This window comes from Egretta garzetta, unplaced genomic scaffold (assembly GCF_000687185.1).
Source record: "Egretta garzetta isolate BGI_Z169 unplaced genomic scaffold, ASM68718v1 scaffold257, whole genome shotgun sequence".
Classification (NCBI taxonomy): domain Eukaryota; kingdom Metazoa; phylum Chordata; class Aves; order Pelecaniformes; family Ardeidae; genus Egretta; species Egretta garzetta.
Genome location: NW_009260344.1, coordinates 13,139 through 40,002, shown reverse-complemented (window position 1 = coordinate 40,002; position 26,864 = coordinate 13,139). Strand labels below are relative to the sequence as shown.

Sequence of the window (26,864 nt, the reverse complement as noted above, 5' to 3'; positions counted from 1 at the left end):
TGTGGGCTAATGGAAAATGGTACAATATAAGGTTTCTGAGTGAACAAAGCTCCGGTGAGAGACAGATCTATTGGATTAACTGGTGGGGGTCCAGATAAATGCACTGTAAGTACTATGGAGATAAGAACCCAATAGAAAATCCAGGATGTCTTTAGATTAGTGCAGACATCTTCCATGGAGAGGTCATTGACAACCTGGAGTAGGCTTTTGGTTTTACCAAAATGGTTGGTTTTACTAAATGGATCTTACCAAAGATGACAGTTTCTACAGTTTCAAATTTTGTTTCCTTTCCTCAATAATGAATTGGTTTCAGAGGCTCTGTATGAATGGATGCTGGAAACACATTTATGATCAAATATGTAATCTAGCAATATTCTTTTAATCTTGTTTAAATACTTGTTTTTAATAAAAGGAAAATAACCTCTGAAGGATTGACTGAAGGACTGTAGAAGAACACTTCATTTATGTAACTGTTCTTATAATTAGGGTGCTTTGTAGAAAGGGGTGGGGATAGAATCCTGAAGAAGTACTAATTGAACTTCGGTAGACATCATGCTTGTGATTTCACAGTCTCTTTAACTGACTAAATTCCAAGCTGATGTTTCCCTTCACCTGAGATTTGTATTCAGCATTCTTGGCTGCTGCTTGCAGTTCTTCCCTGTGCATCTTTGGTTTCAAATGTCAAAGTGGTTCTGTCACAGAGAGCAATTATTTGCATTGTTTGTCATGGGAGATTGTGTTTAATCTATGAAAAACATATATGTTCTTTTAAAATAGCTGATGTTTTTGAAATGCTTCTGATAGGAAAGTTGTCAAAGTTATCTATTCAGTTTGCTACTTCAATTAAATAAAATGGGACATCTTCAGTTAGTGAAATATTTTAATAAATATATATTTATAAATACATTTTATATTTAAATATGTTTTTCTACTTTTCAACTATAGTAGACAGTTCTTAGCATTAATATTTCCGGTTTGTCTTTTTAATGCAAGGCTTTAATGCAAAGACTTTACTGTCTTTGTATTCCCAGAATCCCGCATTCATCTTGTAGGAGAACTTGATAGAAAAACTGTACGCAGTCTAAAGTTTTGTTATGTAAGCTTCCGCCTAAGGCTTTTAGATATCTTTATCTTTTTGATTGTTTAATACCATCTTTTATCATTGCAGTCAGAATTTCATGAAAAAGATACTTTTTATATCTTCAACCACGTTGACATAAAAATACATTACCATGTTGTGGAAAATGAAGCTCTGGGAGCAAGACTAGTTGCTGCTAAACTTGAACCAAAAAGGTTAGTACTCAGAAATAACTTGTCATCAAACAGTGGTCCATCCCAAGATACTTGCTTCGATTTGGGGACCTGTTACTAGTCAGAAATATCTTCAGATATGTGACCCATACCATAGTTTAGTTTTCTTGTTGATCGATGTAGTCTAATGTAGGACAGTCTAACATGATTTTGTTGCCAATTTGATAGATTTTTGTGCACTATTTCCTATTTGGGCCAAAAAAAAAAGACAAAATAAAACCTGGAAGTGGTAGGTGTTCAGTGAAGCAACCCTCACTTCTCTACTGGGGAACATTTTGTCTTGTGACGGAATAGGCTACCAGTGCCTGAGGCAGGAGTAATCGGAGTGCAACACTTGATGTCTTCAGCAGTCAGGATTTGAATAGAATGATTTCACAAATATACTTGTCAGTTGTTCTGGTGTCTGTGTGGCTTTTGCACAACTGATATCGGTTTTGTTACTTCTTAGTATCTTGTCTTTCCTGTCTTTTGTATTCTTGGTATAACTGAGGTTGTTGCATTGTTGGTCCAGCATCATGGTGAAAGTATTTTTTTCTGACAAAAGTTAGTAATTCTGTTGTTGTAACTTTTTAGAGTGTTTTGGAAGTTCTTAGCAGTACTCAGGCTTCTTTAATTTTTGGTGCTTAGCTTTAGAAACTGTGCTCTCTCTAGTTTTCTTTTTAGAAGAGACAACTACTGTTTAAAAAGTTCAGTTATCAAAAAATCCTGTGCTTATGATACATTTCTTAGGAGTTCTGAAATTTATGAGGCATTAAGAACAATTTTTATATTTAAAGCAAGAATCCCGGATGAAGCTGATGCTTGTATAAAATGAATTAATTCTTTCTTAAGAGCTTGTCAGTGAGGCAGCTTTCATTCTGTGTTCTTTCTTCCTGCAGTTACAAGCATACTCATCCAGACAACCCTGATTGCTCAGGGGTACCTATGGATATAAGTAATAAGGCTAATGGAGAAGTCAAAATTGCTTACACATACTCAGTTTCTTTTTATGTGAGTATTAAGTTTTCTGTGGTTGTTACCTCTTAAAATCATGTATTAACACTCTGAATTATAGAGACAGGCAACTAAAATGACCTCAGAATAGTAAATTTGTGCGTTGAAAACTTTATTTGAATTGGAATGTCAGAGATGGCTTGGGATTTAACCGCAAGCTTTACAATTTTGCATACCGCCCCACACACACTGAATGTGAAATGCATATATGTTTTTTAAAAGAATCACACTTTCTGTGTTTACCTAGGTTGTCTAATAGATTGTTTTTCAATCCAAGCTCTAAGTCTGAGAAATTGTGTGTTACAGCAAATTAGTGTTATGGGTAGGTTGAAGCTGATAGTTTTCTGCTTTCCTGCTACAAAAGCTTTCTTTTCTTCAGGGTCTTCTTCCAGTGGAAATTTGCAAAAGAGTAGGAAGCTGGTATTCTTTGTTCCAGTACTCTCTATGTAAAGACAGAGGAGCAGTATATCAGGCAACTGTAGGGAGCAGTGACACTTGAATGTGTCTCATTCTGGTGACAAGCAAGAGATTTTTTTTTTATTATTATTATTTTTTTTAAATGGAGTTGAGTCTAAGACCTCAAAATGCAGGTTACTCAATAAAAAGAGCATAGATTATAACTAACTGGATTTCTTGGCTCCTGTGTATGTATTGAAGGGATAGCTCACACACAGCTGTTCATATTTTTGACTTTAACAATTCTGTGATACTTCTGGATATGAAGAAGTCTATGCTTTCCTTTTTTTTTTTTTTTTTTTTTTTTTTTTTGTCGTTATGGACTTTAATCAGAATCTTGGCAATTAATAGATTAAAAAATAGCAATAGGGCAATTCTTAATTTTGTTTAACCTTCTTTCTTGTTCTGATTGCAAGGCCAGTGGTGTCTTTCAAAATGATAAGCCATTGTCATATCAAGGCTGTTCATATATCTATCTTTAGTCTAGATTTATAGCCTGCTGTAGGATTCAGTTCAGCTGTGGTGAAATGGAGACTAGATAGTTGATCTTTAAAGTTAGTTGGGGTGTAGCATTGAGTTAGGGTGTGGGGTCCCCTGCCACTGCCAAAAGAAGTACACAGTAAAGCACTGGTCTTACAATATTGTTGTATCACTGCACTGTCTCAGACATGAACCCTTTTTATCTCTTATAAGCTGTTATAACAGTGTTTGAAGAATTACCATGATCATTCATTACTCTAGTAATGTACTGGATTATATGGTAGAGTTCAAAATACTATAAATAGTATAAGAAAAATATTCAGAACTATTAATAATTATATTTTGAGAAATTGTATCAGTTATGATGTTGTATACTGAACATTTGCATATGGAAAAGCAAGTACTTCAGGAAACCTGTGATAAGTTAGTATTTAAGAAGGACCTTAGCTTCATGTTATTATATTGTTTATCTTAATAAAAATGACATGCCCAGCTGTGCATGTGTTACTGTCCTGTGCACAATGTTACATCACTTGGAGGTTGTTTTCTGAAAATCAGGTGATGTCAGGAAGACAGAAAAAAGGCTGTGTAGGTATGGGGGAAAATGCAATTCTGTGCTAGAATGACTGATACTGGTTTAGAAACTTGTTGCTTGCATTGAGACCTAGTTTTATTACCTCAGTGAACTAGGTGTTTGATCTTGGCTAAATTTTTTAACCCACTGCTTTTTATTTTTTCAAAAACTGGCTTTACTGGAAAGCACTCTTGCTCTTGGATGTTATAAATGACTAAAATAACAGCTTGTCAGAAAAGCACCTAGCCATTTTGATTAATTAATACTAGTGTTTATTGTTTAATAGCAATATTCAGGTTGATCAACACTGTTTATTCCTTTTTTCATGTTTTCTCTGCAAAATAAAACAAAGAAATACTTTTTTAAGTGTTTCTGATCAATGAATGTTCAGTCTGAATAAGTATAAACAGCTGAAATGTATGAAGGAATAATTTGTTTCCTTCTACTAACAATGTCAGTTTTGTAGTGTTGTCTTCCCACCTGTCTTCTAGTAGAAGCTGAATGTAATTGGATTGGTAGTTGGTATTGAAACAAGGTTGTATCAAAGCAAAGGATAATTTGGGCAGAGCACTACATAAAAAGTGGAACATCATGCTGGAGTCTATATAGCAGAGCTTAGTTTTCCAGTGTCTGTGGTATTGACTTACATACACTAAAAAAAATGCATATTCTTTGTTATTCTGCTTGTCATTTGAATTCCAGATGAATTAATGTCATTCTTAAAGGGAGGAAGCACAATTAAATTCATTTGATATGCCTTTATGTCCTAAGAAGACGTGGGTGCTCAGTACTATTCAGAAAATATTTTAATTTAGATTCTGTGGTCAAATCTTAGGTTTGTTTCAGGTAATTGTTATTAAACTATTCGCTTTAAGGCATGCAAAATTAATTTTTCAGTTTGTAATGGGATTTAAGATTGCTTTGCATGAACGTCAACTTGTAAATCTAAGTTGGATTCTGACTGTATCTGAAACTGATGTGTGTATTCTCTCAGGAAGAAAAAAATATAAGGTGGGCGTCAAGATGGGATTATATTTTGGAATCCATGCCTCACACTCGCATTCAGTGGTTTAGGTGAGAAGAAAGTTTGTCTTCAAGTGTACTGTACTCTGAAGTGTTTACATTGCAATTTGAATGATGTTGGGTTTTTTTGTTTGTTTGTTTTTAAATTCAGTATTATGAATTCCTTGGTCATTGTCCTCTTTCTGTCTGGAATGGTAGCTATGATTATGTTGAGGACACTGCATAAAGACATTGCAAGATACAATCAGATGGATTCCACTGTAAGTCTGAAATGTACCTCCTAAAATTTAATTGGAATGCAATTTTTTCAGCTAAATATGTTCCTGTAACAGGCTATTTAAATGGCAATCTACTGTATTAAAATAGGTGTATTTTCCTTTACAGGAGGACGCTCAAGAAGAATTTGGCTGGAAACTGGTTCATGGAGATATTTTCAGGCCCCCAAGAAAGGGAATGCTGTTGTCTGTTTTCCTAGGCTCTGGCACACAGATCTTAATAATGACTTTTGTTACCCTGTGTAAGTAATAAAGTGGGGAGGAGTTAGTTGAGTACAGATGGTCTTTCAGTGCTAATTGCAAAAATAGCAGTGTAGTTTTTGTCTAGAAATTTCTTAAAAGTCTAAGATTAGAAACAGCTGAGCTGATATAATAGACACCCAACTTAGTATACACAGGTTTTAAGGTAACTGATGTACTGGCTGTAAGTCAAATGTATAATTACTTTCTAAAATTGTGCATCTCTGCTTCATAGTCTTTGCTTGCCTGGGATTTTTGTCACCTGCTAACCGGGGAGCTCTAATGACCTGTGCTGTAGTTTTGTGGGTACTGCTTGGAACTCCAGCCGGTTATGTTGCTGCCAGATTCTACAAATGTGAGTAAAAGTGATTTAAAATGACAGGGCTTAAGTTCATTAAAGTAAATTATCATCACAGAACTGACTTTTATTTTCCAGTACTGTTTGTAGTTTCCCTTGGGGCAAGATGGAGAAATGTACTTACCCTTATAACAGAAAACACATATAGAACACTGATGTGGTTACGTTGGTTTTGATGCGATCATGCCTAAACACTCTGAATTGCTCTTGCTACTATATATTTATGGAATTGGAAAGTAAATTCCGTTTTACTAATACTAAGCTCATTGTATCAGACAGTTTTGTACTTCTGTTTCCTGCAGCTGGGGGTTGGGTGTTAACTTGCATTTAGTTTTAGCCATCAGTGTTGCTTGGTAACATTCCCCGCTGCCCCCCCCTCTCCCTCCCCCCAATCATGAGCCTCTATTCTTGCATGCCTAAGGTTTGTCACCTCTTTTTAGCTAGTTCTTAGATCTTTGGGAGAATGTTGCTTATCAGACTGTGGCATGGGCACGGGGGAAGGATTTTTAGGTATTTTGTAGTTGTAGAAATCAACCCAGTAGTGTTTGGGCACCTGACAGTAGTCAGTTGATACTGTTTTCCTTAACCCATCCCAGCTAGCTATTGTTTCAAGGCCTGCCTACCAACCTGAAACAGTTTGCCCCTGTGCCCTCTGGTTTATTTTAAGGTGAAGCATGCCATTCTGCATACAGCTTGTTTTAATTGGTACTCAAGGTAGAAGATTCTTTATGACTGAGTGAGCTGGATTTTTTTGACTATTTTAGTTTTGAATGTACAGGGGCTAGAGGAGTTTATTTCTGAACTTCAACCTGACAGTAGGCATTAGAGTTCTTTTTTCTAACCACTTTGCAATTTTCATGTGGGGAGAACCACTGGGGTTGTATTTTGTAGGGAGTTTTTCCACAGTGGTAGTGATGTGATGGTGAACTATTCCTTGTTCTTCTCTTCAAGCCAATTAGACTTAAATGGAAGGAGACTTTAGGACTAGGAGCATAATTGAGGACAGAATTATTGTTTATATCATGCTGTATATTATGTGTTTTGAAGGATATTTTGAAGTGTATTGATGGTAAATTGAACCCAGTATTTTTGGCAGAGGTGTAGTTAGTAATAATTATATTTCATGTTTTACTTACTAGGAATCATTTAGTTGATACTTGAATATTGTGTTTAACTACTAAGACAGTCAGTGATTGATCCAGAGATATTGTTATAACACGAGGTGGTCCATACCCTGTATAGAGCATGTAAACATGAATGTTTGTCCTTACACAAATAAAGTAATGTGAGACATAAACCAAAATGTAACTGAAATGGATATCCAGTTTTAAAGTGTCGGGGGTTTTGGGGTTTTTTTCAACATTGCATTTAAAAAATGAAACCTGAGTTGAAATTAAATAGTTAATCTTAATAACCCGTGCCATGTTCTACCAAGATTTTACGAAGAAATAGAGACTTAATTAAAATCACTCTAACCATAATCACTTCTGACTCTTGAAGTAAAGAAGCATGTCATTATGGCGGTGCTCAGATGAAATTGTCAGCTTCACTGAATTCCAGTAGGATATTTTCATTTGAAAATATACCGACTATAATTTTTATCAGCGTAGTGCAAATTCATAAAGATTTTCTTTATAAAGCTATCTTTGGTCTTTTGGTATCACTGCTGCTTAATGCTGTTAAGACTCACTACTTCTGTAAGCATGCTAGTCCTGACTTCCTTGTAAGATTCTTGGATAAGAATTACTTCGAGAAAACTGTTAAGCTTGCATTTCACATACTTATATATTTTTCTCCTGCTGAAATCTTCAGTCAAATGCTAGCAAGCTTAACCTTCTTAATCACTCCAGGTTTAAACTGTTTTTTAAAGACTTAAAAGTACTGCAAACCTTTCTCCTTTTAACAGCTAAAGTGGTCAGAGACCCAGTTTATTTAGTTGGGATACTTTTCCTGACCTTGGTCTAAGGCTTTGTGTTGAAGCTCTGTGATTAAGCAATATGATGAGGGAGTTCAGTTTTATTACTAAAGATTTAGTTTACTGTTTTAAACTTGGGCATGATAGCATATTCTTTGAGTATTTGCAGGCTAAGTATAACAGGTAAATGGACTGGAAAATTAATAATTGTTAGCTTAATGGATGTTTTAATGACTGTCGAATGTTTTAATACAGCATTCGGAGGTGAGAAATGGAAAACAAATGTCCTGCTGACATCGTTCCTTTGTCCTGGGTAAGTTGAGAATATCGCCATGATTAAAAGAATTAAATTGCACTTCTCTGACATGCATAGCTAATTTTTAAGTTTCAGTTATACAAGTAAGTCTTATTACCTTGTCACTTTTTACCAGAAGCTACAAGAATATCATGGTGCTTTTGACAAAGATGAATATGTTAATGGCATGTCATCCGTAGGGGTGGTTTTTTGGGGTTTTTTTTTAGTAAGCATTTGTTTACTCTCACGACATGAAAAGGTTGATTAAGAAAGAGCATTATGATGTACTAAGTTTCAGACAGGCATGCTTTTTCGTTGCTTTCTTTTACTGTCTAGGCTGTTTCTCTAACCACACTGTAGTTGGTCTTCTATAGTGTCATATACTGTATAACCACTGTGATAAATTTTTCTACTTAATCACAGCAAGCAGTCTTACCCTGAAGTGTAGTTAAGACAAGCATATATTTGAAATTGCTTAGTTGGAATGTCAGCTCCTGCTGGAGTTCAATCCCACTAGATTAACAAAGAATTGCTTGTTTGACCTCTTCGTTTTGATATTTTGTTTGTGTCATTTCGTTTTAACAGAGATTTTCACTAAAATCTTAATACAGTGCTGTTGTGTTGTTAACATTATCAAATATTAAGGAGTATTCCTGTGCTTTAAGTGTGTTATGTATTTTTCAGAATTGTATTTGCAGATTTTTTTATCATGAACCTCATTCTCTGGGGAGAAGGCTCTTCAGCGGCTATTCCCTTCGGTACTTTGGTTGCTATTTTGGCGCTCTGGTTTTGCATATCTGTACCGCTGACGTTTATTGGTGCCTATTTTGGTTTTAAGAAAAACGTAAGTGTTCTTGAGAAATTGTTTTGTAAGTGAGTGTAGACGCATACACACACATATATTTTTCACTGTATAGACTATGACTGAGGTAGCACCTAAGGTGGCTGCACTGTCAGCTCCAGTCCTGTTCAGTTACTTTAGAGCTGCATTAGATATCTGATCTGGGGGTTCCAAGACTTCAATAATCAGTTGGTTGGTGGTGATAATTCTCCACAGCAATTAGAGTTATCATTGTATTCAATTGAGTGACTGTACCAGATAAAGCAGTGATTTGGGCATTCTTTATTTTAATTAGCATCTATTCCATTACTAAAAAAATTAGTCGACCCAGCCAAGCATAAGGAAAGCAACTTACGCACTTCTGGTTTTCCCCTGTGTTTTTTGTTCCTGTCCGCCCTCTACACTAAGTCTTTAGAAGGAAATTTTCTGATCAAATTGCTAAGAGATATTGTGAAATATCTTTGCATAAGTGTTCTGTAAATGTTTATCCCTGCTTGGCAGACATTAATTAGAATTTACTCCTAAACTGACCAATTTTATTTACATGAGGGCTCTTAGTAACACTGGTGACCAAACCTTAAGTAGTGAAATCAATTCTTTGTTTTTTGCTTAAAAAGTGGTTTACTGTGCTCCGCAAGCTTAAAGATCTGTAAGTTCAGATATTTTTGGGTTTTCCTGTATAGGAAGCCAGAGTTCCAGCTCTCTGTAGCTCTCATGGAATCCCTTCAGAGAATATTTAAGTATCTTAGAAGGTACTTTTAAAAGTTGATTGTAGTTATCCAGTTTTTCTTAACTAGAATCCAGTGCGGTTTTTTCTGATAACCAGGTTTAAATTCCAGCAACCCCTCCTGCATTGTACAGAGGCAGTTCTTTAAGAAAGGAGGATTTGTTAAACTATAAGGCAGCATGACAGGTGTCACAAGTACGTTAAAATCAAATCAGAAAGCAAGTACCTAGCACATATCTATCAATGCTAACGATTCTATGATTCTATGCTCTTGATTTAATTGTTACGAAAGGGGAAAGGTGGCACAGTATGCATTTATCTGCCTTACATTTTTTTCTCTCACCATGCTGATCGGTGTATGCATCTTCAGTTAGGATATAATTGCCAGATTGAATCCTCTCAGTTTGTAAGTTTACCCAAATGTGATTCTTGGAGTAAATCCTGAAAAACAACATACAGGGATTTTTAGAAGGGGAAAGCAAGAGTCTACACTACCATTCCTCCTCAAGCTGAAAAGTGAGAAGTCAGCTCAGGCTCTGTAACAGATCATAGATAGGTAATCATAAAAAGGGAAGTCCAAAATATCTGTTGCTGTGTTTTCAATAAGAGCTGTCTCTTAGCTTGTTTGCCTAGCAAATGTTGGTAGCTAGGCTGGTAGAGAAAGCAGATGCAGTCGTAGCGGTGTATGCACGTGCTCAAAACAAATAGTAGACTTTTGCTACCTCTCGTTTCAAAAAGAAAGCAAAAAGGTGGTGCTGTAGTTTGACATATTTATTTAGCAATTTCTTATTTTCATTTAAAGGCTATTGAACACCCTGTTCGCACAAATCAAATTCCTCGTCAGATTCCTGAGCAATCATTCTATACAAAGCCATTACCTGGCATTATCATGGGAGGGATTCTGCCTTTTGGATGTATATTTATACAGTTGTTCTTTATTCTCAATAGTATTTGGTAAGTTAACCACGATCTATTTGAATTTTCTCCATCATAAAATGTGGTAATTTCTTTGTGAAAGTTTTTCTTTTGAGATGCTTTGAATGATGCTTTTGGTGATGCAGGGTTATCAAGTACTGGTTCAATAAAAATGTAAATTTTAACATCTTAACATTTTGTGGTTTAAAAGATATTCAGTGCCTGTTTTGCTTGTCGAGGTGTGTAGAGGAGTGGCTGTGATATGCTTAGCAATTTACAGCTGACCTGTGCTATCCAAATAGCTAGTTTTCTCATGCTACTTGTCTGACTTCATGTGGAAGTGACTCTGAAGCTGACATAGGGCATATAAGTTGAGAGTAATAAGTATATTGAAATTGACTTGAGGGGTTTTGGTAGTCGTTGTTGAGCTAGAAAAGTATTACTACTCTTGGGAGAAAAAAGAAACAAGAATAAATTTTGTGAAATCTTTATGAAGGCACCAGAGAGCAATGCTTTTTAAAAAATGAAGCACCAAAGACTAGTCCAGTGTAAGTGAATTCTGATGTGAGCTCATAGCACACTGACAAACTAATCTACTGTGAGGGATATGTCTTCCTTCTGGCACAATGTAGTTATTGGATCTTGTTAAACTGTTTCTGAACCTTGAATAGGTGCCTCTACCCAACGTAGACAGCTACAGCATTTGACATTTCTTGTTATTTTGCAGCTCTGCCCCTTTGATTGAAATGTGAGTTGAAATCCAAGTTCTGCTGAAGTCAGTGGAAGAGGTCACACTGACTTCACTGGAACTGTAACTTCACTCATTATTTTCCCTAAAATTCCAGCCAGGACCATGCTTTGGGCTTGCTTTCTCACTGTTCTCAGGCTGAGCTGCCAAGGCTTCTGTTCTTCAGTTAAAAAACAAATTACCCAATTGTATGGCCACACAACTGACAGTACCAAGGTGAAGGTGATATTACTGCACATGAAGAAATATTAGCCCAGTGTCCATTTTAACTTTTTTTTTAAACTCCCTTCTATAGGTCTCACCAGATGTATTACATGTTTGGCTTCCTGTTTCTGGTATTCATTATTTTGGTTATTACATGTTCTGAAGCCACAATATTGCTCTGCTACTTCCATCTATGTGCAGAGGTAAGAAATATTTTTCAGTATTCATACCTGATACTGTTTTAAGGATGCTCCCAAAAAAATTTAAGGTTTTTGTAATTGGAAATAAGTATTCCAGAATTCAACATAAACACTGTTACTAGATGTCCTTGAAAAAGTGAAGCAGAAGTGTAGCGGGCTACTTTTGGCAAAACTCATAACAAATTCTAAACCCCTGCACCAAGTACTGCTAAGTCAGATATCTCATCTTCAGAGCCTTAACTCCCTGTTTTCTGAACATACTAAACTAATCCACTAACTTTGTTCAGTCAAAGGGCATTTTTGCACATGCCCAACCTTGGCGGGGAGGCGGGGGGATAAGTGTGGCTTACTTGGGTTTTTAGATTTTTGCCTATTTGATATTGATCTTTAGGTGTCTTATCTCTAATTGTGAATGGTGTAGTTAAGGCAGTATTGATTATATATAGGTTTTTTTCCTGTAGATAAAAAACTCACTTTTTGTAAAGTAATAATAGAAAAAGTAGCTCTGCATTCAGTAACAGGGTCAGTGCATTGCAGATATATGGAATATTACTCATACATGTTTTTTTTCCCACCCCTTTTAGGACTATCATTGGCAGTGGCGTTCATTTCTCACTAGTGGTTTCACTGCAGTGTATTTCCTAATATATGCAATACATTATTTTTTTTCTAAACTGCAAATCACAGGAACAGCTAGCACCATTTTATATTTTGGTTATACCATGATTATGGTTTTGATCTTCTTCCTTTTCACAGGTAAGTATATCGAACCTTAATTTTAAATGTTGAGTATACCTTTAGCTTGGCACAGTAGATACAGGATCATAAATTTATATATCAGTCTTTGATTTATTTTTTTTTCCAGGTAGTTGTGTAGCATTTTTCAACTTTCTGATCACAGATTTTAGTGCCAGAGATTAAGTGAGGATGAGGCAAAACTACTGCTAATTTGAGGTGTGGCCTATAATTAGATCTTCAAATATGACACCTTGACACCAAACATGACAAATACTTCTCCAGATTTCATTCCTGTGTTAGTCATGTGACAAACTAGATTTTTAAAATTAGTTGTCTTTGGAGAAACAAACTTCAGAAAACACACAATCAAGTCTAAAGTTAGTGTCAGTTAAGGAAAAAAAATGCAGCTTTTGTGGAATAGGAGGAAGGAAGAGAGAAGAGTAAAAGTTGACAAAGAATACTATTTCTTTTTTTTCATTTGCTCCCTTCTGGAACTTCTTTACCTTCTTTCCCAATTGTATTGAAGTGGCAAGGGAAGCAGACAGAACTTCTTAACCCTTTTTTGATGCAGTCATGTCAGAACCTTGTCATCTTTATTGTGAGCTTTTGGAAAAGCACCTGTCTTAGGTGCTGCACTTCAATTTCCTCTTCAGTGAGTGAGATGAGGTGACAAAATCTTTTATCTTCAGTACTAAAAAGGAATCTTCAGTCAGACACCCTTATCCCTTGTTTGGGGGTGGAGGAATGGCAGTGAAAGATGCAAGAAGTCTCCTTTCAAACTCTCATGCAAGAAGGCAGCAACCACCAGCTCCTCCAAAATCTTAAAACCACTAAATTCTGTTCCAGCAGAACGTAATCAGTCTTTGTGGGCTTTATGCTACAGAGCAGTATTTTTGAAAGTATTTTTAACTGAGCGGTGCTTTAAATCATTTCAAGCTCCACTGTTATGAAGTTTAATGATTCGTAAGGCTTTCATATGGACTTTTGTATACAGCTATGAAGGCTGTATTTTGAGGCCTGCTAGAACACAAATGGCTTGTCATCAGAGCTTTTAATACAGATCTCGCTATAAGTAGAATTTTCATTTCCACTTAACATAGGAGAACAAAAAAAACCTAGTGGGAAAAGAACTGACATTTGAGAGAGGTGTTCATTTTAAGCGTAAGTGAACATTAATTTCAAAGACATTGCCACTTCAGCTTAGAAACTATAGAAGCAGTTTGTGCACCACAACTGAATGCAGATGATGATCAACAGGAGCAAGAGCCTGCAAGGAGTTTCTTGGGTCATTGCCTGCTAAAAGGAGGAAATGGCACTATAAGTACATTATATAATCTCTTTGAAAAGTGATCAAGCTGTGTTCCAAAAGTTGTTAATTTTCTGTTCTGTCCTTTTTAAGTCAGTCTAATGTGTTTTGGCATTGCTTGTGGATGTTTTGTAAGTTATACATCATCTCTACTTTTATTTATATTTTCAGTATTGGTTAGCAAGTCATTCTGAATGCGCAGATTGGAGATTCTGCCTCCCTTTCTCGCTCAGTCTTCTTTCTTTCCTTCCTTTCTCTTAACCTTATTTGTGGTCTGGGTTTGCTAATAGTCTCATTGAACTAAAGAATTTAAGAATGCATGGTTGTTCAACTAGAAATGAATGTGTACTGCTGTATGTAGATCAATTTTAAATGCAGTGCAAACTTAGAAAGTAGCATGAAAAAATAATTAGGCCTTATGTAAGTGTGAGGTCAATGAATTTAGTTTCACTAGGTTTTCCAATAGTATCCAGTATGTCTGCCTCTAATAGTAAACAGTCTTGGCCAAAACCAGAATTGTGTTTACCCTGATTCTTCTGTTCAGTCTGTTTACTTTGGATGCATGCAGTAATTCTGGAGTGCACACATCCAAAATAAAGGTGATTTACAGTAGATTTTCTACGCTGAGACTTGGCTTAGCTGCCTCTCAGCACCTAGGGTACCCATATAACTTCCACCTTTTGCCCTTGTTCTTTCAAGTCAGTCACGTCACATGACATCATCTAGAGGCATTGAGATGCGTCCAGTGCGTCTCCCTTTTCCTTTGCTCACACGTTCACTTTCAATTGACCAGTTGGCTGTGCAGCACCTGCCAGCAAATCTGGGGAGTCCTTTTCAGGGTAGGTTCACAAGCATGGAAGGAAGAGGTGGTTTACTGTCAGACCCCTTGAGGTGCTTTCTGTGGCAGTCATTTGTATGTAATTGGGGCAGTGGAGATGGAGTTGTGCTGTGCAACTCGAACCAAGCGTTCAGAGTTTGGATGCTTTCGGTTTTTGACATTTTCAGTTTCTATATTGAAATTAGGGGAGAACACACGTGGAGTTAACCAAACCATTAGAACTTTGAAACATCATGTGCCTAACGATTTTTTCAACTACTTCTCACAAGACTAAGTGCAACTCATCCTTTTAATTTGAGGCAATAGTCCTATGTCTCAAGACTTAACAATAATTTTGTCCATTTAGGTTGATACGCGTTCAAAGGTGGATATGTTCGGTTCGCAGAGGTTTACTGAAGTGTTTTGAGATAAGGTTTTACAGAAAAAGTTAGAGGCAGGGTAAAGGGACAGGCAGTTCTTTGGTTTCTTAAATGAAAAAGCATATTAGCAATTTAGCAAAAACTGCTCCTAAAGGCAACTGACTTCCTATGTCAGGATGATAAAGAAGCTAAAAAGAGAAAATCATAATCGTTGTATCAAAACTATTCTGCTGCTGCTTACTCATCTGTTAAAAATCATCAGTATTGGGAAGGGTTTTGACGGTGCCCTGCTGCTAAGTCAGTGTAACACATGCTTCAGGCACTTGCATCCATACTGCATTCCAGGTCATTGGTCAGACTCAGCAGGCAAAATACCAGGAGCTACATGACAAATCTTTGATTCGCAGCTGGGACCACAACTACGTATCATAGTAAATGAGTCAGTTAAACATCAGTAGCTTAGCAAGCGTGAAGGAGAAAAAAAAAACCAACCCAAACTTACCATGGTATCATTCATGGTTCCTTCCAAGCTTGTATAGTGAATGAGTTGGCACACAACTTTTGTTGTGCTTCTTATCAGATCTAAAATAAAGGCGATTTTTTTTTTTTTCTCTAAAGAACTTATTTGGCTCTTGCATAAGCTAAGGCTATGATTTTAGTAGAGGTACTCAGGCAGAAATCAGATAATCTTCAGGGCTTCTTTCCTGTCCTAGATTTTGTGGGAAATGACGGTTCCTGTAACAGGTGTTCTCAGTCCATTATCTTTCTGACTGAGGCTGCATTTTGAAGTCATCCAGTTAACAAAGCCCAACTATGTTAACTACTTTGTATTCAGAAGAATATTTGTTAAAAACTCCTGTTGGACTTCTCACAAAGAGAAGGGATGCAGCTTTTTTTGTTCAACTAAAAGGATTGTAAGTTATCAGGGAAGCATCCGTAAATTTCAGTTCCGGTTTGCTTACACGTTTTGACTGCCTTAAGTATTTCAGAAGTGTTTATTTTTAAGGTATGTAACACATGTTTTCAACAGGAAGAACAAGTTACATAGTAACTACGCTATGGTTTGAAATTTGTATTAACTGGATTTACGCAGAAATGAAGGTAGTGCTCTTATTTTTCCAAGACCTTAAAGTATAACTAAGAAATGGGAACTTCTTTTGGTGCTGTCAGTCTAATTGGTTTATTAAAGATAATAAAAATATTCTGACCAGATAAAGTGTGTGTGACTAGGCACTGAAGAAGGGTGAAGTGGAGCAATGCAAAGGAGTTGGACTGGGGACTAATGAAACAACAAAGAACAAACATGTAGGAAGAGAAGTCATACACAAACATCTTAAAATCACAGAATGGCAGGGGTTGGAAGGGACCTCGGGAGATCATCCAGTCCAGCTCTCCTGCTAAAGCAGGGTCACTTAGAGCAGATTGCACAGGACATCGTCCAGACAGGTTTTGAATATCTCCAGAGAAGGAGACTCCACAACCCCCCTGGGCAGCCTGTTCCAGTGCTCTGTCAGCCTTAAAGTAAAGAAGTTCTTCCTCATGTTCAACTGAAACCTCTTATGCTTCAGTTTGTGCCCCTTGTCCTGTCTCTGGGCACCACTGAGAAGAGTCTGGCTCCGTCCTCATGACATCCACCCTTAAGATATTTGTATGTGTTGATGAGATCCCCTCTCAGTCTTCTCTTCTTCAGACTAAACAAGCCAGCTCCCTCAGCCTTTCCTCATAGGGGAGATGCTCCAGTCCCCTCATCATCTTTGTAGCTCTCCTCTGGACTCTCTCTAGGAGTTCCTCATCCTTCTTGAACCAGGGGAGCCCAGAACTGGACACAGTGCTCCAGGTGGGGTCTGACTAGGGCAGAGTAGAGGGGGAAGATAACCTCCCTCGACCTGCTGGCCACACTCCTCTTAATGAGAGTCTTCCATGTGATCAGCTTCATGATTGTGAAAATAATGAGATACTTTAGTAGTTGATGCCTATAAAGGCCAGGTACTGTCTGTAACTTTCCATTATCTGATCTGATGGATGTACTGAAGACTAAAGATCACAGATGGCATATACGTATATCCTGATCTATGAACTACACCTAGAAATTGGTGTCTCCTGTGTCAGTTTTCCTAATGTGTAACTATTTTTTATTTTATTTTTTTTTTAGGGACAATTGGGTTCTTTGCATGCTTTTGGTTTGTAACCAAAATATACAGCGTGGTGAAAGTTGACTGAAGGAACCAATGTAAAGAATTAACACAGAAGAGGTTTAATCTTCATTAACGTAACTTAAAGAGCTGGTCTAGTTGATGACCTTGAGCTTTATCAGAAGTATTGGCTTCTGTTCTTTGAGAATGATACTGAATATGCAGCTACTTTTTCCACTAACACGTTTGTATTGTGACTTAACAACCTGTTTTCATTCAGATCATAATGAAGATCAGAGTTACGATATTTATGCATTTGTAAATACGACTATACTTTAAAAGAAATGTTAAATTCTAATGGCAGAGTACAAGTGGCTGTATTACACAACTTAATGATACTTCTGATCAAAGTACAACTGTAAATAGGTTTTTCTAGCTTGGTAGGTGGGATGAATTATTTTTCTTTGAGGGAAATGAGAACTTTTTATTATGCTAACTTTGAAGGATGACTCTTAAGAAGTGTTGCTTTTAGTTTGGATGTGATTTTTTTTTTTTTTTTAATTTTATTTTTTACTGGTGTTACATCCATAAATATTCCAATTTCTGTGACTTCATTAGTTTCGGTGTTCTTGGCCTTTTAAACTATGTGCCTCTGAGTCCTCAAATTTATAAATTCATAATCTAATAAATATTGTAAAAATGTCTTCAGTGGCTTATTACATATAAGTTCATAAAAATATGTAAATACAATATATTGAATATGTATGCTTAAAGATTGCATAGAGTATTTTATGGCATTTTCTATGGTTTAATGTATATTGACACACCCTTAGATCTGCAAGAAATGTTATTTGTGCTACATGGCTATAACACAGAAATGTGGTTGTGGCGCATGAGAATTAAATTATACACACATTTAATGAAACCACTCTGCAGCATTAATCCAGTCCTTAACCCAGATACATTTTCAGAGGTTATTATGGAATTGTCAGTATGTTGACAAGATCTTACAATGCATGAGTCGGCATTCTCTGCTGATCGTGCTTTTAGATCTCAATGATGCATATTCTATACGGCAACTATTGCTGATTGTACTTAATGCAGATTAAAAAATAAAAGAAAATTACTATTTTTGCCTTATATTAAGAGACTAATGTCGATTTTTGGATGACTAGCATTAAAGCTATATTTGCTTTTTTTGAAAATGGAGTATTTTGTTCATCTCTTGTTCGGTAATTTTAGACTTGTAACGCAATTGGGCTTTTGGCGTGTTTTCACAAGCCTGATAAAATTTTATTTAAAATCAAACTTCATGTCCCAATTTCCATTCATAAGGTTGGGGGGTTTTATTCTGACCGGTTTACTTTTCTAAAAGACCTTAACCTACTGATGCTTGAATATCGAACCCAATAAAAATATCTTTGGTTAAGGTAGCTTGTCATTATTAACCTCCTAAAAGTTGGCATGTAAAAAGGCTTCAAGTGACATTTCCTCACTTGCTGGGCTCCCCAGCCCCTCCCAGAGGAACCACACTGCTCTCACGCTCTGCCTGTCCCCAACCACAGCTCTGTGAAGACGTTGTGGACAGGGTTGTTCTTGTGCCCCTCCCCACACGCAGTCACTAGGAAATGCTGATTTCAGATAAATCTTCCATGTTTTATGTTCAAAACAGGAAAAGGGTGAGTGTGGTAAGCGTCTGTTCTTTACTGATGCAGCGAGCTGTAGTGCGGCTCTTGATTTAAATTTTTTAGAAGCGTAAAAGCGAATGTTCTTAATATCACTGCTCAACATCATCAACAGGTACCACACAAAGGGGGATGCTTAGTTTGAGAAACATGAATCAGTTGTCTGTTACTGAGATATGAATGTAATAGGTGCTCGAGGATTTCAGTGTAGTGATATGAAAACAGATTTCCGTGATGTATTTACAACTGCTGTTTAAAAATCAGGTTAATAGAAGTGAGATGTAGCTACGTGGTATGTATGTGGGATTGAAACCGATGGGTGTATTTCCCTTTCTTTTTCTGCAGACTAGTTGACAAGTCGTGGCAGCTTCTCAAGTATCTTATTTTCCACCTTTAAAGGCAGCTTGTGAAGTGTGTCGTTATCCTCTGGAATCTAAACCTACTGCACACACAGTTTTCCAAGCAGCCTTGCCTTGTAATAATCACGGGTGTTTTGGAATTTGAAATGGTTAGGTTTCACTGTGCGGTACTTGAGACAATCTGGAAAGTTTAATGCATCACAGATTTTTACAGAAGAGCCATTCTAAAGTTGTCTCCTCCCTCGAAACCCATTGTTGCCTCAGATAATTTAAAAAGTTTTCCTAGCATTTAGGCTTCTGGTGCATGTTAGGGCTTCCAAATGTTCTACTGTGTACCATATCTGCTCTTCAGATCTCTTGGGAGGCCTGGGGTTCTGTCTAAACTTTCAAAATACCGGCCTCTTCCAAAATCTCTCTGTCCTGCCAGATACTTTTTAAAAATGCGCAGATATCTGAGAAAATGTAAATTAATAGGAAGGTTAAGAGGCAGGAACAAATTGCTGAGCTGCATGAAGACAGAGCAAATTTAGACAAAAAGTTAAACACGTCTGAAGACCGGCGTCAGTTTTTTGGTGGCTGGTAAATAATTTAAAAACTGGTTCTTCAGAGTCTGAAAAAAGTGACTGTCATTGTCAAATTTAGTCTGAAAGTAGCCCTTGGTCCAAATCGTCTTTTGAAAACATGATGTGGTTTGTGTTGGTGTTCTTTCTCTAAGAAAGAAGAAATACAAAAGCAGCTTTACGGCAGGCTCTATCTCACGGCAAGCTACCTCGTCCATCTTTAGCCTGGTAGCTTCACTTCTTACTGAAATGCTTAGCTGGGTTTGAACAGCTGTAAGAGTTTCTTGATTTTTGACATCGTCCAGATCGCGCGTGCCTTCAAGCTGCTTTGCTGGAGTCTTGCAGCTCTAACACAAATATCAGTTGACTGTGAGCGTGTCACGGACAATACCTGCATGGGTTTTGTGCCATTTTCAGGTAAAAGGCAGTGAGGGATGACTGAGAAAGGCCAAGGTTTCTCCCATTTTGCAGGTTTGTGTTAGGATTGCTGGAAAAGAGACTTCCTCATGTGTCAATCCTCCGTCTTTCCCACGAGTGCAAAGAGCAGTGATTACCCTACCTAGCGCTGGCAAATAGCACTGTCCTTCTGTATTTGAAAACTCAGCTGCCCAGAGTATAGGGGGTCACCAGTATGATGCAGATGCAGCCACAAGGAGAAGGGCGTAGAGGGCATTGTGGAACCCGCAGGTGTATTCCCCTGCTGCGGTAACGCCGCTTACTGTCCCACCGGGGCTTGAGACAGTCAGAGCGATGGCATTGCAGTGGTGGTATCGCACAGAGGTCCGTCAGCGTTTGTGGACGGAGGAGGAAGCCTGTCCTGTGTGGGGTGGTGATAAGAGGTGTGTGAGCTGCCTGGTTGTTGGATACCGAGGAAGGTAACTAGAGTTTCTCTGTGATTGCCTGAAAAATGCTTTAAGTGGGTACTTTAGTCCTGTCGTGGGTGGTACCTGCATTTTCTTCAGGGGATGGAATTCAGGCAGGCGTCTTGAGGCGCTCAGAGTAACACTGATCTGAATAACTTGTTTGAAGGGACAGGAAACACAAGTCCTGTTTGAACTGACGTACAAATCAAAAATGTGAAATGTTGTGGATGAGAAACGCTGTTTTACTAATACTACTAAAGGCAAAAATACCAGTCTCTAAATTAAGAAAAGTAGGCTGGACAACATCTGTACTTCAGGCAAGGTAGGGGAGGAGTGAGAGACCCTGAAAGGGAATGGTGGGGCTTTGGTGTATCTGACTTTGGTCAGCAGAGCTTGAAATTGTGGCCAAGTGTTTCTGTGAAGCTTTGTGAGATTGCTGGGGAGGGGCTACTGTAGCCAACCCCACATTAGCCACGCATAGTAAATAAAAACTGAGGTGGCTTGGTGAATTGTTGTTACTCAGCTGATGGAGATCTTGATTTTTACAGGTAAGGAATAAGCCCTTGGGTTAATTACTAATCATTGTTTAGAGAATGGTGCATATTCTGCAAAGAACAAGTTCATCTCTGCGTCCACATCCCTTTTTTCCTTTCCATTACTGTTCCTCCAGAAGCTCTCCTGAAAATAGTCCCAATTCTTGCTCTTGGAGCTCATCACAACTAAGTATTTTCTTACAGGACGAAGAGTACTTGTGCAGAGATGATCCAGTCTTCTCCCAAATATACTTTCCTACGATTCACATCTAATTTCAATTTTTTATTCTCAGTATCCTGCAGTTTCTCCTTACGCCAGACAGTTAGTAGCAATCTACTTATTTATGTATCTATGTAAGGATGACTCCTGAAATATTTCTCCTGTTGCCTCACCTGTAGACTTTGGGTACATGTGCCTACACAAGCGTATGACACTGCAGACTGAAGCATAAATCTTCAGGGACTTCAAGGCCAGGTTGGATGGGGCTCTGAGCAACCTGATCGAGTTAAATGTGACGCTGCTCACTGCAGGGGGGGTTGGGCTAGATGACCTCTAAAGGTCCCTTCCAACCCAAAACATTCTATGATTCTACGACTTGAGAAACTTAATTTAACAGTTGATGATTGTATAGCTGCCATCGTGCATTTTCTTTCTTCTTATCTGAAATGCCTGGAGCTCACTGTTGATGAGAGTAGTTAACTACTTGTAAATCAGATGTGCCGGAAGATGATAAATGAAACGAATTCTTGCTGCTTCTCAGGATGCCAGGGCTTTCAACGAAAGTGCAGTTTAAGTTCGTCCTTCCCTCGGAGGTATTTTAGCATCACCTGCTGGCCACGGCACGTATAAACTTAGAAAGTGCAGGAGCAGAGTTAAGGGGATGATAGGAAGAGTTACCAAAGCAGGGGGCTTATCCCTAACCATTATACCTTTACGTATGTATGCCTCATTTTAAAGTTTCTGGCAGTAGGCAGCCAAAAATCAAGGTGAAAAAAATGTAACATGAATCACACAAATAATTTCTCTGTGAAGGCGTTAACAACGTGTCTCCCATGTCCGGTATGGGGACACAGCTAGCAAGGGTCCTCCAGGAGTTGTAATTCAGCCAGCCAGCCTTGCTTTTATAAGGGGGAGTTGTTTTCCCTCATGCACCCGCTCTGATACCTCCAAACAGTTTTTCTAAGAAGTTCACTAAAAAAAGGGGCGCTTCAGAGGGGGCCCCACAGAGCCTCCTGGAAGGCTAGCCAGCCCGGGCGGTGAGACAGGCCAAATGCTGTTTCCCAGCTTCACGCCTCCAATAGTGTCGAGTCCTCATTTCTGAACAGTTTTGAACTGTTGTTTTGCTACAGCTGGTGCAAGATTTACTTTGGCTTGTTTTTTGGGGTTTGGTGTTTTTTTGTTTGGTTTTTCTTTGTTCATGTCAAGTCAAGAAGACAGTACATTTAATTTTCTTCTCTATTTCGGGGAAATTATTAAGACAGTGAAAACACTCTCTACCCAACTTCCCGTGACTTATCTTTTGATTTGTTCACGATCACTATTCAGGTGAGGTACGTACAATCCTAGAATAAGCCAACTGGGCTACAACTGTATGATGAAGAAGAGGGGCACATGTCCTCCTGTCCTCCTCCCAAGAGGACAGGCACAGGAGAAAGCTTCCCGTTCACTGGGGGTCGGTCGGCTGGCGGGCCGTGTTCCGCTCCCCCTTCCTGCGTGCAGAAGGAATGAGTCGCTCTGGGATATCACCGAGGAAGTCGGTGGGCTGGTGAGGAGGCCCCTTCTCTCCCTTCGTGCCCCAAGGATACAAGAAGCAGTAGGGTTGTGACGTTTCTTCTCCAGCCTTGCTTAGGAGCCACAAAATGGAGGAATGAGAAGGTCAGACCCGTTTCCTACTTCTGTCCTATGGGTTCTCATGAGGAATCTGAACAGCTCTTCGCCTGGAAACTGCTCGTCTCTGCCCGGTGCAGCAAGGCTAGCGAGACAGCCAAGAAGAAATGGATGCTCTGTTCTGTTGCCTTTTTCCTGCTGTCTGCAGGCCGTAGCCACAGCAAGAGAGCTACATCACACAGTTATGCGTGTTCTGCTGCATAGTGTCGGATCGGTGCAGAGCCCCGAGGCAGGTGGAGGGCAAGGCAAAGGGAAGCAGCGGGTGGCCTTAAATTTACTATTTATCCCAGAAAGCATGGAGACTGTAGTTAACTCTGGACAAAAAATGCAGAGAGGAAGAATGAGGCTTCGTTCCCTCCAAGAAGGATGATGTCCAGACCCAGGGGGGAAAGCCAAAACAAAGGATTGATTAACATACAAGGAAAACACTGGTTTATTAAACCCAAGTCTTCTCTGTCAGTCTCTTAGCAATTTCAAGCAGGGTGTTTTGCTGGAAGAGACATCTTAGATCCAGAACAGAATTTCTGAAGAGAGCAAGACAGGCAGACAAATTTAGGCAGATTAGGAACATGATTCTAAATCCCCAGAGATTTTCTGGACCAGTGGATTATTTTAGGGTTAATATGTCTATCTTTCCGTCTTTCAAAACAGCTTTATGGACAGAGGTTGGTGAAGACAGTTGCTGCACAGACTGGGACAGAACTTGCAGTCTCAGCATTTTGTTGGACAGGGCGTCATCTCCTGTCCCGCTCAGCCCCGACACTTCAGCCAGTTGCTGGTAAAATAGCCTCCGCGAGCCATCTGCCTTGTAATTTGTTGCACAAATAGGCTCATAAAACAAGTCCCAGTGCCCAATGTCCAAAGACACAGATATCCAGCAGGAGCCCATACAGACAGAGACAGTCTGATGGGCCGTCTCTATGCAGGACTGGGAAGGGAAAATCATAGCCTTGGAATCCTCAGTGAAAACCCTGCCAAAGATAAAAGGGACAAATTGGGAGACAGAAATTGCATGAAAAAATGTTAAGAGTTCTAGGGCTGCAAATAGGTGACAGTAAAGACAAATATTCCCTCTGGCACTTTCAATCAACTTTGAATCTGGCGGCCTGAGCAAATATAGAGAAAGCTGCAACACCACCAGTTCCTATGCAGTATATAGCAGAAATCCATCTACGGCAGGGCTAGTCACACCAGAAGTTCACAGAAAAACAAATAAATATGCTCTTAGAAAGTTTACAGCAGTCAATAAAAGAGCTCTATTTATTGCAGTTAAGCTCCAAAGGAAACATTGAGTCAGCTGGAATGAAAGGGAAAAGGAACTGGGATAATTTCAAAACTTAAGATGATGCAAAGCTTAAGTTGGATTAAAATAATTTTATTGGCACAAAGGATTTATTGAATGCTTTTGTTGGGTTTTGGCAAATGTACTGGGAATATCAAGGAATGATGCATTTCTAGAAAGTCATGATGCAGAAGCTGATGTTGAAGAAGTTTGTTCTTGTTAAGGGGATCAAAAACATAGGACAGAGCATGAGAAGTGCTGTCATAACCCAACTTGGGTAAGACCACTGTGCAGCGCTGACCTTCCAGTACCTCCAGTCATGGGCACGCTGTCACACAGCTCTGTTGCCTCTTTGAATTACAGATCCTTGAAGACAATAAAGAGCCTGAGATCACGCCCCAGCCCTTCCAAGCTCTGCTCTTCTCAGTGAGGCTGTGATCTTACTACCTTTCAGACTGTCAGGACCCTTTCGTCCCACTCTCTTTCAGCCCTTCCTTGGGCACAACCACAGCAAACTTCTCACTCCCACCACCCCCACCAGCACAGAGAGGGCCTCCCCGCTCTTTGCTGCTCCCTAAAACTCCACCACACCAGGCTTGATGCTCCTACTAGGCGTTGCCTATAGACACACCATCTTCATCCAGGGGCTGAGCTAACGTTTGCAAAGCAGCCAAGGCCAGCAGATCCCAGACTACACCCCCGGCAGGTGCTGGCTGAAGCTCTCCGTGCTGTACCGAGCACAGGGGTGGGCAAGAGCACGGTAGACGGGCCTGTCTTGGGAGAGGCCAGCCTTCCCACAGGTAGCACAAGCCAGAGCTCCCAGTTTGATACAGACGTGTTCCAGCCCTTCGTGTTTATCTGTCTGGGTGCAAGCGCATATTTCTTCCTTTTATTTTTTTAACACAGCTTCAAGGCAGTAGCTGTGTATCGATGGGCGGAGGCATAGGAATAAGCAGGCGTTTATAAGTGGCCGCATCTTGCCAGCAGTGGCAACATCCACAGCAGAGGTAAAAGAGATTGCGTAAAACTAACAAATTAGAGAGTAATAATTATAACCCACCCCTTGCATTGTAACTTTGGGCAATTTTTTTCCCATCATTTCACTTCCTGCCCTGAGAGCAGATTTTTTTGTTGTGTTTTTTTTTTCCCCCTCTCTGTTAGCTGATCACCCCTTGCATTGTAACTTTGGGCAATTTTTTTTCCCATCATTTCACTGCCTGCCCTGAGAGCAGATTTTTTTGTTGTGGTTTTTTTTCCCCCTCTCTGTTAGCTCACTGTCCCAGAAATTCCCAGAGCTGCCTGCCAAAATGTTGTTTAAAACGAGCAGGTTGGTATTAATAATTTAACATCTAGTGGTCTTTGGGAAGCAGCATGGAAGCCTGTAGGAAAGGATCCCGGGTTGGTGCCATCCAGTTTGTTACCCTTTGGCATTTTTGAGGGGCCAGGTTTATTCCTGTAGGTGAACAAGATTTTTACACGTGGAAGAGATTGAATCCTTACTATGGCCATCAAGTGCAGCAGTCTAATTTTCAACTATTCTATTGAAAACTGAGCAACTAACGGCCACTCCTCAATATCCCAAAGCTGCGACCATTAATCAGGCCACCCGTCGTTATCTGGGAGATATGCAGGTGGCTGTCATAGTAGCTGTCACTCACAGCAGCACTAAGTATAAATCACAGCGTTAAAATAACAAACAGAAGAGGAAAGCTGGGCTGCAGAAGGATTATCCTGGGTCCCGTCCGTACTGAAAACACCACATGACCTTCTCCACGAAATGGTAGTCAAAATCCCCTGGTTGCGTAGCAGCGTGCGTTCCCCTGGTGAAACTCTGGAAGGCAAGGCAGCCTCTTCTCAAAAATACTCCTGCTGGAGGTTTTTCTTGTATGCTTAGCACCCAGATTTCTCTTGAAAGTTTATTTCTGCATTTTGGAAGATGATGATCTTTTTTTGAAGACTCTGTGCTTCTACTATGGCTGACAACGGCTTTCCATGTGGTATATGGTATAGATCTACTGGCCAGCATTACTTGTAATTTTTACTTTCAGTTTAACTTAGGTTTAATTGTCCCGATTTAAGCCTCTTGCGCTAACACTAAGCTGCTTTTGTTTTTACTTTGGATCCAATAATTTTAATGTTTCCTCCATATGGCAGCAGGTTTTCAAAGGAAAAAACAAGGTCTGAGACAGAGTTATGTGAATGGATTGAAATCAGGAAAGTGAAACTAAAAATATAAATAGGAAATACCAGGCTAATGTGACATATATATAGGGAACTCCCGCATGATATAAACATACTCAAAAATTTGACAACATTTTTCACATCTTTTTGTATCTACAGAGGATGCTCTACGCCTTCAGCAGCAGCTGGCTAAGCAGCACAGCTACTCCTCTGGGGTGAATGCCAGAGAATAACAGTTATAAAATACATTTCAGTGATTCTAAACAATGAATTACACCTCCTTGTCAAAAGTATTTTTGTCAAGCAGTGGGTTTATTCTGTGAGAGTGGCATACTTTGTTAGCCAAGTTTCCTTTCTAGTCAGTTAGCACAGGGAGAAATATGAGTCTGTCAATCCATTTTTTTAGTCCAATGGGCATATTGGTAAATATTCTCCCTTTGAGACTATTTAACCATTGTTAAATTGGTTAAACCCATGTTGCTTTACTTGGAGACCGAAATCTGGGTCCTCTTCCAGTTATGGCTGTGGCCCATGAGGCCATGCTATGGGCTGGCGATCCCAAAGGTGTTATGCCAGAGACTACAT

The 26,864-nt window shown here is 39.0% G+C and overlaps 1 protein-coding gene across 1 annotated transcript in view; it reads left to right on the top strand.

Moving 5' to 3' along the window:
* Nucleotides 1–18,328, top strand: part of TM9SF2 (transmembrane 9 superfamily member 2) — a 36,376-nt gene extending 18,048 nt beyond the window's left edge. Inside the window, exons 7-18 of the mRNA XM_035898111.1 lie at nucleotides 1,169–1,293; nucleotides 2,190–2,301; nucleotides 4,809–4,888; nucleotides 4,989–5,097; nucleotides 5,222–5,354; nucleotides 5,588–5,707; nucleotides 7,881–7,938; nucleotides 8,605–8,764; nucleotides 10,291–10,442; nucleotides 11,447–11,558; nucleotides 12,140–12,311; nucleotides 16,949–18,328. Of these exons, the coding sequence (XP_035754004.1) occupies nucleotides 1,169–1,293; nucleotides 2,190–2,301; nucleotides 4,809–4,888; nucleotides 4,989–5,097; nucleotides 5,222–5,354; nucleotides 5,588–5,707; nucleotides 7,881–7,938; nucleotides 8,605–8,764; nucleotides 10,291–10,442; nucleotides 11,447–11,558; nucleotides 12,140–12,311; nucleotides 16,949–17,016 (1,401 nt within the window). The 3' untranslated portion in view covers nucleotides 17,017–18,328. The remainder of the gene's footprint in view (nucleotides 1–1,168; nucleotides 1,294–2,189; nucleotides 2,302–4,808; nucleotides 4,889–4,988; nucleotides 5,098–5,221; nucleotides 5,355–5,587; nucleotides 5,708–7,880; nucleotides 7,939–8,604; nucleotides 8,765–10,290; nucleotides 10,443–11,446; nucleotides 11,559–12,139; nucleotides 12,312–16,948) is intronic.
* The last annotated feature ends 8,536 nt before the right edge of the window (nucleotides 18,329–26,864 follow it).